We start from the raw sequence: 17051 nt of genomic DNA, 5'->3' as shown, positions 1-17051 counted from the left end.
TTACATTACAAATAACATATCCTGAAATCAGAAAAAATACAAACTTTTGTGACAACATCAATATAACAAAAATGTATTCCCCAATTTGTTTTGCCTTGTTTATCCATTCACACAAGGTCTATAGTATACATATAATCAAGAACAACGTAATTCAAGTGTTACCATAGACGTTGTGAAGCTCCAAACTTTGGCTAAAATTAGATTTTAAAGTAAAAACACCCCTAGTCTTTCATCATCTTGTATTAAAAATTAAATTAAATTTAAGATTAAGATTTAAAATACAGCCGTTTTTATTTATTTTTTTTTTTATTTATTTAGCTTACGTAATTTCTGCCTTGAATCTCATTATTGAAAGGAAAATTGTTCAACGATAAAAAATCGAGTAAAATCAATATAATGTTATATTAATGACGCAAGTTATAACAATTAAATAATAGCGCAAATTAAATATAAGTGAGAAATGTCAATTTTAAATTTGTTATAATTTGACAATAAAGTTATCTTTTATCTTGAAATCCTGTTACATTTAGGAGGTGCTCAAGGTCTGCCTGAAGTTTTGATAGTATAGACAAATCTTTAGATAAGAAAGCGCGCATAATAATCACAATAGCAATAACGCGTACTACGCCCGCGTAAATAATACATTGTGACGTTTATTCGATATCTATGGTAGCGTAGAACAAACAGACGCCATTTCTGTTTGATATTTCGCACAGAAAGCTCCTTTCAAAAAACGCTCTTAAATTATTTGAAAAATATCGATACATTTTTAATATCATACTAAGAGAACTATGATCAGTAGTAACAAGATAAAGTTGAAGAACGTCTTAAAAGGCACAACTACTTCAAAAGGTAGTGAACAATATCTTAAATTACAAATTTTATTTTACAATTTTTGCAAGCCACCACTGGCCAAATCGATTCACACGCACCACCACTCTATTGCGCTTCTTCGGGTAAGCACCCACACTTACCACCCGCCTCAAATCCGAACATAAGTCCCGTAAATATACGATTTAAAAAAATTACATTGGCTTAACCTCATACGTAACATGTGTATGATTATTATTATTTTCAAAATTGAGATTTATTTTAGTAGGCCTACTGCCAATGGCCTAGCCTAGGACTAGGCCTAGCCTAGGTAGGTCAGGCCTAGACTAGCCATGGCCTATACTTATATTGTTTTTTTATCCATTGGTAAGTTTGGAAGACACATCGGCCCAAGAACGTATATACATACTTAAAGTTGCGATTTATTTTGGCATTGTCATTGATTATACATTCTTAAATTTAGACGAACAATTTCCGGCCACCCAGCAGAGTTAGGCCTAGTCTTTTCTTAAATAATCTAGGCCTAGCCTAATTATCCTAGGCATAGACTAACATATTTAGGCCTAGCCTAGGGCTTAATCATTTTGTCATTAATGTTGTTATCAATTCGATAACAATACATATCCAGATATCCAGGCCATCATAGTGATGAAAAGTGTTCTGTTTTTTTTAATCTAATACATTAAGTAGCCTAGGCCTAAAAATATAATGTTTGACATGTGACAGATTCTGGAGAATTCCGTGATGTTCGTTTGACGACTGATGGAAAGTCTCATGCCAATAATGCCCTCAACGGAAGAAAGCGAAAATGGCGAAATTCAGAGCCATTAACATCAGACATAAGTTCCCGTAAAGGTCCAATCAAGATCAAACGACCATGGCGGGAAATCAACATTACAGATGAACTGAGAAGTTCAACAACTAAATTGAACGTGAGTAATATTTATCACTGTACAAGATTTACAATCAAAACAATTCTAAAATAAGGTAGACTGATAATGTTAGACTATTTTATGTGTTAAACTAAGTTTTAACCTATTTTTTTTTTAATTAATTTTTAAATAGAAAAAAAACATAAACGTCAATTTAGTACGGTCATTTTATTAAGGTTGTTCCTATTTGAACCATTTTTATTTCTAGACAAATGAATCGATAACTCATGTTGTTGAAGAAACATTAAAAATGTACCGCGCAGCTTCTTACAATATTGAATATCCACAACTCTCTAACAGTAAGTTACATTAGGCTACCAAGTGGGCCTACTAATTTCTTTTCAGTCATTGCTTTGGCCCAAGATACAATCAGCAATTTTATTTCGGTGGCACCTTACAAAAGCATTGTTTCTTTTTAAATCATGTAAATTTACGATATTTGTTCTGCAGCTCCAATATCCTCATGTGTAACGTTGGCTTGTTAAAAAGTCATAACTGTGTGTTGATACTGTATGTTTGTTTTAGGTATCCATGACGAGAAGCCGAATGTTGTCTACAGCGACGGAAGTGATACCAATTTGTGTGCATCCTATCGTTCACCAGCTAAGAGTCGTTATGATGGTAACAATTTGAATGTAAAAAAAGATAATATAATAATTACAAATATATTTCATCTTACTTTTTATTATAGATCTTTATCGCCACTCTCCCGAGCTTCGCGTTGCAAGAAACGATATGATAGAACCATCCACTCCATCCAGAAGTCGAAGAAATGTTTAAAGACTAACTCACCGTACTGGAGCTGGCTAAAACACCATGTGGCTGGTATCAAACCAAACAGAAAGTTGATACGACGTACGTTGTTGAGTAGTATTAAAGACAGTGCTAAGTTTAATGTTGGGATGGCTGGTAAGTATGCATCTCCTCACTGCAAGTTCGAACCCCAAAAGGTAGGTATTGGAATTGATAGCATTGATAAGCTCGGTAATGATAACAGTGTTAGGCCAACGATTTTTAGTAGTGATATCAGTAGAGCCAAGCGGATGTGTTTTAACATTCACGACGCACCAGAGCTACCGTCAGTAGATGACATGCTTGATGCTGATCGGAGTTGCAAGAGAAAAGTGCCACTGCGTAACACATATGTGAGCTGTAGTACCATCATAACGCCAATGCTCATACAAAGCTCTACTAGACAGCATAAACGAGTGTGTTATAACATTCACGATGCACCAAAGCTACCTTCAGTTGAAGAAATGCTCGATGCTGATCGGATTTGCAGGAGAAAGGTTCCATTGCGTAAGTAGTTTGATACAGTAGGTCTAATTACATGTCGAGGTGCAATATCGGTTGCTACTTAAACTAAACGTAACTAAGCTTAACTATATATAACACCCTGTGATCGTATGTATACATTACGCGAGTATGGAACTGCTGGTAAAGCACTGCCTCTCTTGGTGGTATAGGTCTAATTAATTATCATCCATGACTACATAATAGGGCAATAAAGCCCTGAAAGCAACTTTTGTTTATACAGTACATGAGGAGACCTACTACTACACTGTGATAGTTATAATAGGGCATGCGAGTATAGATCTGCTGATAAAGTACAGTATACGAATAGTAAATTTAGTTTTTTATTTATAGTCCGATTTCAAGATTATTGATTAATCGCATATATTATAATTGCTTACTGATTTTGAATTTTACTTACGTAAAAATATAGTAACGTTTATTTAATTTAAATGATCATATTTAAAATCGCAAAAATTAGCCTAACAGTTCTTTCCAAATATTATTTCACTAATTTGGCCAATTTGGAAAGAAAACAAAATTTCCAGTCTGAAGTCGGAGATGCTACCTCATCGTGGTAGACTGGTGTCAACATCATTGGTATCAAATTAATAATGGTACCAAGGATGGCTAACAGCATCACGCTTAACCCCAAAGTACAGGCTAGCTTGAACGTTGCAACTTATTAATAAACAGAATTTATCTTTGAACTTCCTCGCACACAAAAGGCTACTAAAAATGTTACATTTTGTTGGAAAAAGCGATAATTCTTATATCATAAAATATAATATTTAAAATGATTCGAAGTAACAAAACGTTCCAGAACTTATTACAAAACCCAATTTCAAATGCAGTGAACAATCGTATTTTAAATTATACAGAACGCAACGCAACTTGGACGTAATGATTGGTTCCCACTAGAGACGCAACACAATTAGGACGTAGCGTAACGTAAGTGAGTTGGACCAAACACAAGCGATGAATTTTTCGAACTGTCGCTTGTCATTGGTCAACACGCTTGCGTTGCGTTTACGTCCTTGCCTTGCGTCCTAGTGGGAACCAAGCTTAATCGCAACGCAAGCGATTGGACCAATGACAAGCGACATTTCGAAGAATCCATCGCTTGAGATTTGTCATTATTACTTGCATTGCAACCTAGTGAGAACCAAGCTTTAACATAGTTTAGCGCAAAAAAAGACAAAGAGTTTACCTTTGCCTTAAGATCTATCGTATTAATATTTTGTAATATAAGAGATTACATCTACTTATATTATTATTAAATCTATAGCATTCATGACAAAAATATTAATAAAGCCGTTGTTAATTAGGCCTATTATTACTTTATTTTATTTATTTAGCTTAAGCCCTGTCTACACTATCAAACGAGTTTGACCAAAGAAGTGTGATGTGCCCAGATATGTAGTAGTAATATGCTTAAATATGATAGTGATATGACATCATAATATCATATATGGGCGCGGCACATCACAAATTTTTGTCACATAAAGTTTGAGTGTTCAACGAAAAAAAATAAGTTGAGCATTATCATAACGCGTGTTTCTCTCCTGTGAATAAAATAAATATAATGCCATATTAATGACGGAAGCTATAACAAAAAACAATAGCACAATTTCAATATAAGTGAAAAAGTAATTTGCAATGTTATGTTGTGTTATGTATTTGAGTTTTCTTTTATCTTGAAATTCTGTCAAATTAAGGATGTGCTTAAGCTCTGTCTATAAAGTTTGAAAGTGTAGTAGTAGACAGAACTTACTACGGTACTACAAGACACAACTACTTTCAAGTGCAGTGAACAATATACCTTTGTCCTAAAGATCTACCGTAGTAATAGTTTGTATTAATTTTAAGAGAATATAGTTTATTTTTCTTGTTCTTAAATCGATAGAATTCAAGACAAATCAATAGGCCTAATTAATAAAGCCGTTTTTATTAATTTATTTTTTTATTTATTTAGCTTACGTAATTTCTGCCTTGAATCTCATTATTGAAAGGACAATTGTTCAACAACAAACAAAGTTAAGCATTTGTTTAACACGGGTTACTCTATGAATAAAATCAATTTAATGTAATATAATGTCATATTAATGACGCAGGTTATAACAAATAAACAATAGCGCAAATGCAATATAAGTGAGGAATGTCAATTTCAAATGTGTTATAATTTGACAATAAAGTTATCTTTTATCTTGAAATCCTGTTAAACTTAGGAGGTGCTTAAGAGCGGTTGACTACAAATATCAATTTCAATAAAAAGTGGCCAAATGCCAAAAATGGATTTTCTTCATACTTTGGTAATTAATCACACTTTAGGTAAATATAACATAACTGAAATATTTTTGAAAAAAAATTTATGGTTTATTTATTTTTTTTTATTTTATGTCTTTAGGCACTGTGGCCAAGGATTACCAATAGTGAATTAATCACTGTCCTATCAGATAGGTGGTAATCCCCCTGATACAGAGGCTATTGTGTGAACCAGTTCACCGGGGTAACCCCCTACTCTTTTTCGAATAATGAACTGGGTTCTTTAAAGTACACACAGGTTATAACTGTGTACACTGGACCTACGGTTTATAGTCCTTATCCGAGAAGACTTGTTCCACCACCAGAACTAGGAGCGAGTCGGCCTCGAACCCTTGCCGATGTTGTTGTTGGCTCTTTAGGTACGATAAACGGCGCCCCTGCCTTAACCGCTCGGCCATATGACTCGCTCTGGTTGCCATGGTAACAGGTGTGTGACACTTTTTTAAATTATTGAATAAGCCATTTTAATATTACAATAGTTATTCACTTTTATTTAACCTAATACAATCATAATTTTAAAAAGATTAGTAAACTGTAAGCCCATTGCCTGAAATTCAATGGGTTTGTATTTGATTTACTGTTTTTTTTTTTTTTATAAGCTAAATCATTATTTTTTAAATAACCTGATTAAAACGACAACATGACTTTTCAATGTTTTATTTTAGTATTCTTCTTTTTTGTAAAAAAAAAGAAAGGGACTGTAAATTATAAACGTAATATCCTTTATAGCATCCGATTAGATCATAGATCAAGAATTTAGATTTTCACTCCGATGAAGTACATGGTGACTGAGTTGTTCCATCCAACCCAATATATTTATAATATATAACTTGAAAATGTCACCTAGAAGGGACATCACAGACCAAGGCTATCAAGTTGTTTGATAGCCTTGGACACTAGACTAATGAAAGTGGTCTATTCTGTTGGCCAGAGAAAGATTAACAAATCAACATCTTGTGATTAAGTTCTTGACATGGCCACAAGTTTAAACATTGAAGTAGTGAAGGGAAAAACGAAACGCAACAAAATACTGTACATGGGATATGAGAGGTCTACACTACGTACATTTTTTGGTATCATTATGTATGCCTACCTATATCCACCCATCTATCTACCTAAATCGATGTTAACATTAAATATTCTCATCCCTAAGGTGGGATTTTAACGCATTTCTAATTATACCAATAAGTTCCACAGTTTTGGACAATTTTGGGGTAGGGAACACAAATATCTGTAAGTGCAATTTTCCTTGCTCATAATTGTTGGTATCAATGTACGTCACATAAGGACATACGTTTATGTTTTTTTAAAGATGTATTGTCCCCCCAAAAACATGAAAAATGAAGATTAATTGAATTTTGAAGAAAAATTATGTTTTCACTAAAATGACAAAATAAATGGTTAAATTCAACCAAAAATCCATCTGGCAGCCAAATTGACTATTTTTTTGCTTAAAAATTACAGTTTTTTCAGGTAGGCCTAAATAATTTTTTTTTCGATCCAAGTTTTGGTCAAAGTGGATAACTATTATATGATATTAAAATGGCATAATCAACAAAAAAATGTTTTTTCATGGGGACAATACATCTTTAAATAATGAACATTTCCGTATCTAAAACATGTAAATATTATTTTTAAGATATGACTAATATATCTAAAATTCTCATATATATATAATATAATGATAGGCCTATACTCTGATTCATTTAAGCATTGTTACGCACATGTTTATAGCTATTAATATGTACGTACACAAGTTAACAAAACACTGAGTTCTAGATTATTAAACAATTTTGGGTAGGGTTTGCTCAAAAATAGCCACAAGTACAATTTTTCTTGTTCAAGCATTTAATTCTTTATATCAATGTATAGAGTAATGTCTACTCTACATTTCGGTTTTAATATTTGATTCAATTTGAATTCAGTTCAAATGTTATGCCATTACTTTTCAAATAGCATATCCTGAAATCAGAAAAAATAAAAACTTTTGTGACAACATCAGTATAAAAAAAATGTATTCCCCAAAGTGTTTTTACTTTTATCCATTCACACAAGGTCCATAGAATGTATAATAATCAAGAACAACGCAATTCAAGTGTTACCATAGACGTTGTGAAGAGTTATTGAAATCAACGTTTACCTTATTTGACAGTGAAATAATAGGGAAAACTACAATAAAATGCTGTAATTTTTACAATGGCCGTTACTATGGCAACAAGATACAGATATCAAAAATAATTTAAATTAATCTGTGCATGTTTCCACCAAACCTCTCTCATTGTGCAAATTTTAAAGAAAATCTTTTTTTTTACTTGGCCACCTATAAAAGGTCGATCTTTATAGACAACTGCTCTTAAAGATGTTTCCTAACATATTTTAGTTACTGTATATTTCTCGCTGTATTAGACTATTACCTCCATTCACCAGTACAAAAAAAAACATAATAATAAACAATTGTAATGATTAGATGTTTTCTCTACTCTGACGTTTGTAGGCCTATGTACTTTAGGAATAATTCAAGTCAATGTAGAAGCCAATGCATTAGAATAAAAGCTATAGATAATTGACATTTATATCTGTTTTAATACAAAGATGTTTGTTCGGTGAACGCATATAAAATTTTAATACATTTACATATTATATATTAATTATGGTAAAATATGGTAATTTCGGAATTAATGAAATCATCTATTTTTGGCAAACCTTCTGTAGTGTCCATGTTATTAATTGTTGAAAATACTGTTGTTAAAAAAACATAAAATATAAGTATTAGACATTATTCATTAGAGCTCAACTCTGGAATCAGTTTACAAATGTCTGTATAACCTAACCAATTTACCATTTTTTAAATGTACAAGTAAAGATTAATCCAAGCTTTAGATTGAAAAAAAATAGGGCAAAACTTACACATTTTACCTGATTCAAACTTTGGTGAATGTTCCCACCTACAAAGAGTGAACTGAGAACCATATTCGCAGTACTAGCTTTCACCAGTATCATATAGGACATTTCCGTAAAACAGCATCACATGTATCGCCTAGTACAGTATCATAGGCAACCAATCCTTAACTTAATTATAACACATGTGAGACACACGAGATGCTATATTACCAAATTTTCCCATGATACTGGGAAAATGTTGTCGTACGTGGAGATACAGTACCGTAGTAGTAATTTTCTCACCCGCGCCTACCATATGATATATTGTAATACTAAAATTATGCTAAATAATTGAATGGGGTATTTTCCTTTACTCAATTTAGCCTTTCTATATTTTGATAACTCATTGATATAGTTTAATGTTTTTTATCTCTGTAAACAATTGAACAAACGTTGGCTGCCATGAGAGAAAATCAAATTATATATTGTATAAATATAATAACTTTATTGAATACTCAATGGGAAGTGGCGGGATAATTTATATACAGTACGCCATATGTTTTAATATTCTATTTTTGTAATTTATACACACTCATCATGGATTGTTAAGATTGTACTGGTACAATCGTATCATATATAGACCTATGTATGAAGAGTAAGGTGTTCCATTCTGTTATGCAAGTTTGGTGACAATTTGTCTGTGTTGTAATATTTGGACATCGAGGCTGCACAGTTATACATTTTCATTCACGGTTTCATTGAGATCAAATTGTGAGTTTTTTTTAACAATGTCTTTTTTTCCTTCCTTTTCCATATTTAGGCAAATCAACAAAGGCGAATTCACAATCTTTTTTCAAGTTGGCTGTATTCTACAAAAACAAAAAAGTGGAATTTATTGGGGGTTGTCCAAAATTGTGACGAGATGTAACCGAGTTCTTTAATTCATACGATGCAAAGACTTTTTTATAGTATCAATAAAAGCATTGATCATGACGTCATTTAATTTTCATCACAGAAAGAATGGTTATCATATAGTTATAATTTATTTTGTTTTCTGTAGAAATATTGTATTTATCGTCCATCAATACACCCACCCACATAATATTTTAGTGTGTTACCATAATCAAAGTGTTATTGACAGTGTCGCGTGAACTGATATTTAATGCATTCGCTATTTTTTTAATTCGTAAATCCAGTACTGGAAATAATTTATAAATCTACTATCTACGTATCAATAGTCTTAACTTACTTGGTTAGCTTCTGATTTGTCAAATCACGTTGCGTTACGTTCTTAACTTACTTGGTTAGCTTCTGATTTGTCAAATCACGTTGCGTTACGTTCTTAACTTACTTGGTTAGCTTCTGATTTGTCAAATCACGTTGCGTTACGTTCTTAACTTACTTGGTTAGCTTCTAATTTGTCAAATCACGTTGCGTTACGTTCTTAACTTACTTGGTTAGCTTCTGATTTGTCAAATCACGTTGCGTTACATTCTTAACTTACTTGGTTAGCTTCTGATTTGTTAAATCACGTTGCGTTACGTTCTTAACTTACTTGGTTAGCTTCTGATTTGTCAAATCACGTTGCGTTACGTTCTTAACTTACTTGGTTAGCTTCTGATTTGTCAAATCACGTTGCGTTACGTTCTTAACTTACTTGGTTAGCTTCTGATTTGTTAAATCACGTTGCGTTACGTTCTTAACTTACTTGGTTAGCTTCTGATTTGTCAAATCACATTGCGTTACGTTCTTAACTTACTTGGTTAGCTTCTGATTTGTTAAATCACGTTGAGTTACGTCCTTAACTTACTTGGTTAGCTTCTGATTTGTTAAATCACGTTGCGTTACATTCTTAACTTACTTGGTTAGCTTCTGATTTGTTAAATCACGTTGCGTTACGTTCTTAACTTACTTGGTTAGCTTCTGATTTGTCAAATCACATTGCGTTACGTTCTTAACTTACTTGGTTAGCTTCTGATTTGTCAAATCACGTTGCGTTACGTTCTTAACTTACTTGGTTAGCTTCTGATTTGTTAAATCACGTTGCGTTACGTTCTTAACTTACTTGGTTAGCTTCTGATTTGTTAAATCACGTTGCGTTACGTTCTTAACTTACTTGGTTAGCTTCTGATTTGTTAAATCACATTGCGTTACGTTCTTAACTTACTTGGTTAGCTTCTGATTTGTTAAATCACGTTGCGTTACGTTCTTAACTTACTTGGTTAGCTTCTGATTTGTTAAATCACATTGCGTTACGTTCTTAACTTACTTGGTTAGCTTCTGATTTGTCAAATCACGTTGCGTTACGTTCTTAACTTACTTGGTTAGCTTCTGATTTGTTAAATCACGTTGAGTTACGTCCTTAAATTACTTGGTTAGCTTCTGATTTGTTAAATCACGTTGAGTTACGTCCTTAACTTACTTGGTTAGCTTCTGATTTGTCAAATCACGTTGCGTTACGTTCTTAACTTACTTGGTTAGCTTCTGATTTGTTAAATCACGTTAAGTTACATTCTTAACTTACTTGGTTAGCTTCTAATTTGTTAAATCACGTTGAGTTACGTCCTTAACTTACTTGGTTAGCTTCTGATTTGTTAAATCACGTTGAGTTACGTCCTTAACTTACTTGGTTAGCTTCTGATTTGTCAAATCACGTTGCGTTACGTTCTTAACTTACTTGGTTAGCTTCTGATTTGTCAATTCAAGTTGCGTTACGTTCTTAACTTACTTGTTTAGCTTCTGATTTGTCAAATCACGTTGCGTTACGTTCTTAACTTACTTGGTTAGCTTCTGATTTGTCAAATCACGTTGAGTTACGGTCTTAAGTTACTTGGTTAGCTTCTGATTTGTTAAATCACGTTGCGTTACGTTCTTAACTTACTTGGTTAGCTTCTGATTTTTCAAATCACATTGCGTTACGTTCTTAACTTACTTGGTTAGCTTCTGATTTGTCAAATCACGTTGCGTTACGTTTAGTAACTTACTTGGTTAGCTTCTGATTTGTCAAATCACGTTGCGTTACGTTCTTAACTTACTTGGTTAGCTTCTGATTTGTCAAATCACGTTGAGTTACGTTCTTAACTTACTTGGTTAGCTTCTGATTTGTCAAATCACGTTGCGTTACGTTCTTAACTTACTTGGTTAGCTTCTGATTTGTCAAATCACGTTGCGATACGTTCTTAACTTACTTGGTTAGCCTCTGATTTGTCAAATCACATTGCGTTACGTTCTTAACTTACTTGGTTAGTTTCTGATTTGTCAAATCACGTTGCGTTACATTCTTAACTTACTTGGTTAGCTTCTGATTTGTCAAATCACGTTGCGTTACGTTCTTAACTCTTTTTAGTCGCGTGGACGCGACTCTATAGTTCACTATGTCGGTCGGTCGGGCTGTCGGTCTGTCTGTCGGTCCGGTATCACTATGCGTTTTAGCACGCGACTTATGGCTGTTGGCCTTGTTTTTTTCTTTTATTACTAAAATAAATTCATTTCATAATGACATTTCATAATATTGATATCTTAACATAATTATTCATTAACATGTTCATTTTTTAGCGTATTCAAATCTTAGTATATTCATTTTTCTTAACGTATTCTTTCTTAACACATTCATTTTCTTAACAAATTCATTTCTTAACATAATTATATTTGTGCATATTCTTTTCTAAACATAATCATATTTTAGCGTATTCATTTTTTCTATATTAATTTCTTAGCATTTCTTAACTTACTTGGTTAACAGTAGAGGACGTGATAAACATGATATAAAAAAGAAATATAAAATCTAAATTAACGAAAATGGAATGGAACTATTTTTTTTAGAATTTATGATGGAAACCTCTACTGCTATCAGACGTACTATGCATGAGTTGCTAGAAAAACGGGTTAAAATGCATCCTGACAGAGAAATGTATGTGTTTGTGAATGATAATGAGAGATTGAATTTTTTGGATTTCCATCGAAAGGTATACAATCATCTAAAAACTGTTTAAAGAGGTTTAACTTTACATATTATAATGCTTTTCTTTTTAAGATTGTTTAACTAACCTCACACTTATTGATATTTATAATTGTTTTATATGCTATTACAATATGTAACAGTTAATTATCAACCTCCCTAATGATTTTTGTAATTCGAACAAACGTACATTTTGAGAATCTTTTTTTTTAACCCATAAAATGAGTGATAATGGGAGATTTAATTTGTTTGATTTCCATAAAAGGGTAAATTACCAGTGGAAAGAGTCCACTACAACCTTATGAATCACTAGATCTGAAGAGAATAGATAGAACTAGATAAATAGCTCAATGTAACGCTGTTATTATCAGTCAATACTCTATAATTAACAGATTTAAATACTATTATTTTGATTTTGTCGCATTGTCTATAATCTTGATGGAGCTACTGGCCTTCGTGTTGGTGAATAATAAGCCACGGCCACATGATGATGTAACCGTATACAAAGAATGAGAAATTATATATTTGCTACTTTCATTACTTAAAGAATTCATTTTCTGAGGTTTGGTAATATCAAGTTGAACTATCTAAAAAGGTCTGACTGACTTTTATAAATGAATTTTGCAAAGTTCTGTGATTGGGATTTCTGTTATACATTTTGAAAACGTTTAACCAATTTAAATATGATTTTTAATATATAGCTACATCCTGAACCTAAAAATCATGAATATAGAATTGTTGCTTTTAGGTAGAAGAATTAGCGTCTGGTCTACTTGATATTGGTCTTAGTAAAGGCGATTACATAGCTATTATTGGGTATAATCACATGGAATGGCCACTGATCGCTGGTGCAGCAAGGGCAATTGGATTAATAACAGTAAGTTAGATTATTGTAGGTTATAAGCATTATGTCGTGTTTGAATTTCTCAAAACAAACATGACCAAAATAACTGGTAATAGACATAGGCCTAAACATCTTGTCTTGTCTTACAAGTGATATCGGTTATATTTATTTCAATTTAGACCAAATAAAATTATCTTTATCTTTCTTTACAGGTGTTTTTGCAAATAGGTTATCCCCTGCAAATAATAGGAGACATTTTACGAAAGGTGACTATGAAATGTGTCATGATAAAATTAAAATAAGAAGGAATTCTTGAATTTTAAACGTAGTGAAACTGTTTCAATCTAAAATAAATTGTCTATCGGTACTGTATCTCCACGTACGACACAATTTGCCCAGGGAAAATTTGGTAATATACCATCTCGTGTTTTTCACATGTGTTATCATTAAGTTAAGGATCGGTTGTCTATGATACTGTACTAGGCAATACATATAATTTACGGAAATGTCCTATATGATACTGGAAAAAGCTAGTACTAAGAATATGGTGCTTAGTTCACACTTTGTAAGTGGGAACATTCAACAAAGTTTGAATCAGGTAAGATGTGTAAGTTTTGCCCTATTTCTTTCAATCTAAAGGTTGGATTAATTTTTACTTGTACCTTTTTAAAAATGGTAAAATTGTTTAGCTAGCTATAATAGGGTAAGAGGAAATATTCAGTTCGGAGCTTTTTACTCTTTTACATTTAATAGGAGATTAAAGACATAAAATGTATTTAATTTCTTTTTATTCAGACATCATGTAAGGCTTTGTTTCTCACTCGAAGTCCAGAAAACCTGTATACAGACATTTGTAAACTGATTCCAGAGTTGAGCTCTAGCACTTCTGGTAGCATAATGTCTAATAAGTAAATACTTCTATTTTATATTTTTAAACAACATTATTATCAACAATTAATAATATGGTCACTACAGAAGGTGATTTCCTAATAATTCCGAAATTACCATATTTTACCATAATTAATATATAATATGTAAATGTATTAAAACATATTTGCGTTTACCGAACAAAAATCTTTGTATTAAAACCGATATAAAGGTCAACTATTTATAGCTTTTATTCTAATGCATTGGCTTTTACATTGGACTTGAATTATCCCTAAAGTACATAGGCCACCAACAAAGCAAAGTAGAGAAAACATCTACTCACTATAAAAAAAAATATATGTTTAGGAAACATATTTAATACTGGGAATTTAGGAAGCATACTGAACACTGTATATAATGGGTAGTAACTTGAATCTGTGGAATAATCTAATAGAATCCAGGTAAACAATCAGTTGGAAATTTGAGATAACTATCACGTACATGTATGTATGTATAATTAATTATCATAAAGTGTGATTATATTAATGTATCTGCAGCATTCTTTAAATCGTGATTGTGATTCCTATTTCTTCGATAAACTGTATTTATGCCTGTAATTATGATTATAAAATAGCAACTGCAGGGTAATACAGCAATCTGTTTTATTTAAGCTTCCCGGACTTGAGATATATCGTAGCTACAGGCATCAATCATAAAAGGTATGATATTTAAATAAATCAGATATGTATATATAATGATCATGATAAAATGTTCCTCAAATAAAACTTTATATTGGGTCATTATGTTAGTATATTTGAATTATAGTGGTACAACCAAGTTAGAAGATTTGTATCTTGCTGGTTATGAAGACACGGTTAGGGAAGCTGCCAAAAGGGTCACTATTGATGACATTTGCTGTGTATTGATGACATCGGTTTGTACTATTTCCAAAATATATCTCTTAACATTCCTACTAAATTAAAAACTGAAGGCGGAACATTTTGTATTTTTGAAAGTAACTGAAACAAACTCACTCCCAATTAATGTATAAGTTCCAGTACCCGTTTTCAACGAATATATATTCTTTGTATTTCATTTCAGGGCTCAACCGGACCACCAAAGCTGGTAAAAAACTCACATTTTCGAATGTTGAACCCTACCTATGGCCTATTAAAATTGTGTAATGAAAGTCAGGTAATAATTATTGATACAGTAAATAAATTATATAACATTTAATGAATGTTAGAAATGTGTTTATTTGTTAACATATCATTATTTTAAGGTATGGATAACAGTAAGAATGACTAATGCGATATACGTTACTTCCTCAATCAAAAAAGATGCACTTCTTAAAATTCAATCAAAATTTAGCCTTGAAAGAGTGAGATTCAGTCAATAATCTAAAACACTTTATTTACTCTACGGAAAGAGTCAACCACACAAGATTTGATTAAAAGAAACTACAACATGTATGATGTTAATAATAATAATAATAACATGTTAATAATAATAAGTAGTCAAGATACCAATATTATAAAATGTAAATGTGTACATTTAAGGTAACCAAACTAGTGTTGTGTGGTACTATGGCATTTGTGGATTGCGCTGTACAAACGCATGTGTGTCCACTTCTTGTTGGTTCAACGTGTATATACCCTAATGCAGATGCGTTTGATTGCAAGAAATTATTACAAACTATCAAAGATGAACGGTAACATGATTGTGTATTGTAATTAGGGATACGGCACTTTTGTAGATTTACTTCTCTTGCACCTTGTTAAATCTTAGACCGCACTTTTTATGATTAATTATCAGCGGCGCTTTACATCAGTAATAACATTGCTTGAAATAATGTCTTCAACTGTCTTATTATAAGATGTGTAAAGCCATTCGGAAGGTTATTCAATGTTTGCAGTCCGGGCTCCGGATATTGATTTGATTCAACAGAAATAGAAATAAATAAATATGTTTGCTTCAGGCTTTTCGGGTGTTTTATATTATTATTTTTAGCATTAATATTTCATGTATGCACATAATATGAGTTGAAAGATTGGCGGATACTGAGCCGAGTTGAATGGAACAGTCTTTCAAAATATTTGTTTCTTGTATAACAGTTGCATGTTTTAAGAAGTGTATTTGTCTTCCAGAGCTACTCATTTTATGCTTACGTTCCATTGGTTGATTGAAATGGTTTATGACCCCACACTCAATCTCTATGATTTGTCGTCTCTAAAAGCAGGTACATACGTTACATACATATTTCTAATGGTTAGGACGTCTGATGGCGGTCCGAGTTCGAGTCTCAGTTGGGGCGACTTTTTCTCATTCTCACAGATTTCCTCATCTTTATCGTTTCAAATTAACTAATTAAATTTCAGTATATCACTGTATATTAGAATTAATGTTCATATATATATATATATTGATACTTTGATATGAGCAATTGATGAGTTTGGAAATAACATTTAGCCTTTCATCTGCATTCACTGATGTAAATCCACTATCAAAACCACAAAAGACCCGACCCTTATTTTGTTAATCAACCTCAAATATGGACCTCGACAATATCCAGGCAGATACAGTAGACCTATCTTCAAAATAACGTTTCATCTATTTTATTAATAAGGGATTCATCGTTCCTTTGAAATGTAAAATCATCTGATTTAGAAAATCAGTTGTGTATTCAAAACATATTTTGTTGTTATATGTTATTTTGTATGTATGCCATGAGAATTCTGCTGTTTACCAATACCAATTGTATTTGCCTATGTTTGTAATGTGTAAATGAATCATTATATAAAATAAATTTACATAATTCAAATCAGTAAAGAACATCACATTTTATTGTTTAAACTTATATTGAAAGATTTCTATTGCTTTTACCATTTTTATGAATTTGGAATTATTATTATTATAAGCCTAAAGAATCTTATATTATCCGCTACATTAAAATAAATGATTGTAAGCAGTATACCGTATCTATAATGCAATAACTCATACAATAACGATTTTTAAAATTCGTTACAGCTTGTCTTACAGGATCGCCGATTCCACCATCAGTTGCTATTCTTCTATCAAAGAAATTAAACGTTGATATGATGGTGAGTATTTTCTGTCAGTA

At 32.0% G+C, this 17051-nt stretch overlaps 2 protein-coding genes across 2 annotated transcripts in view; both read left to right on the top strand.

Moving 5' to 3' along the window:
- Positions 1-17051, top strand: part of LOC144842658 (medium-chain acyl-CoA ligase ACSF2, mitochondrial-like) — a 36728-nt gene that overhangs the window by 16504 nt on the left and 3173 nt on the right. The gene's annotated exons all lie outside the window — the stretch shown is intronic.
- On the top strand, positions 12100-15653 carry LOC144843680 (medium-chain acyl-CoA ligase ACSF2, mitochondrial-like). The gene is made up of 8 exons (XM_078700568.1): positions 12100-12226; positions 12968-13096; positions 13276-13329; positions 13859-13971; positions 14602-14649; positions 14756-14864; positions 15032-15124; positions 15490-15653. Exons 1-8 carry the CDS (start codon positions 12122-12124, stop codon positions 15643-15645), a joined length of 807 nt encoding a protein of 268 aa, XP_078556694.1. The 5' UTR covers positions 12100-12121; the 3' UTR covers positions 15646-15653.

Source organism: Antedon bifida, chromosome 5, assembly GCF_963402885.1.
Source record: "Antedon bifida chromosome 5, ecAntBifi1.1, whole genome shotgun sequence".
Lineage (NCBI taxonomy): Eukaryota > Metazoa > Echinodermata > Crinoidea > Comatulida > Antedonidae > Antedon > Antedon bifida.
The sequence above is the reverse complement of the archived record's forward strand: the minus strand, read 5'-3'. Positions and strand labels throughout refer to the sequence as shown.

Excerpts from the sequence above, each read along its gene's own strand:
- LOC144843680 (XM_078700568.1), top strand. The coding sequence starts at position 12,122 with ATGCATGAGTTGCTAGAAAAACGGGTTAAAATGCATCCTGACAGAGAA. Across the intron at positions 13,972-14,601 it reads GGTAGCATAATGTCTAATAA|CTTCCCGGACTTGAGATATA; the intron begins GTAAATACTTCT and ends GTTTTATTTAAG. Across the intron at positions 14,650-14,755 it reads ACAGGCATCAATCATAAAAG|TGGTACAACCAAGTTAGAAG; the intron begins GTATGATATTTA and ends TTTGAATTATAG.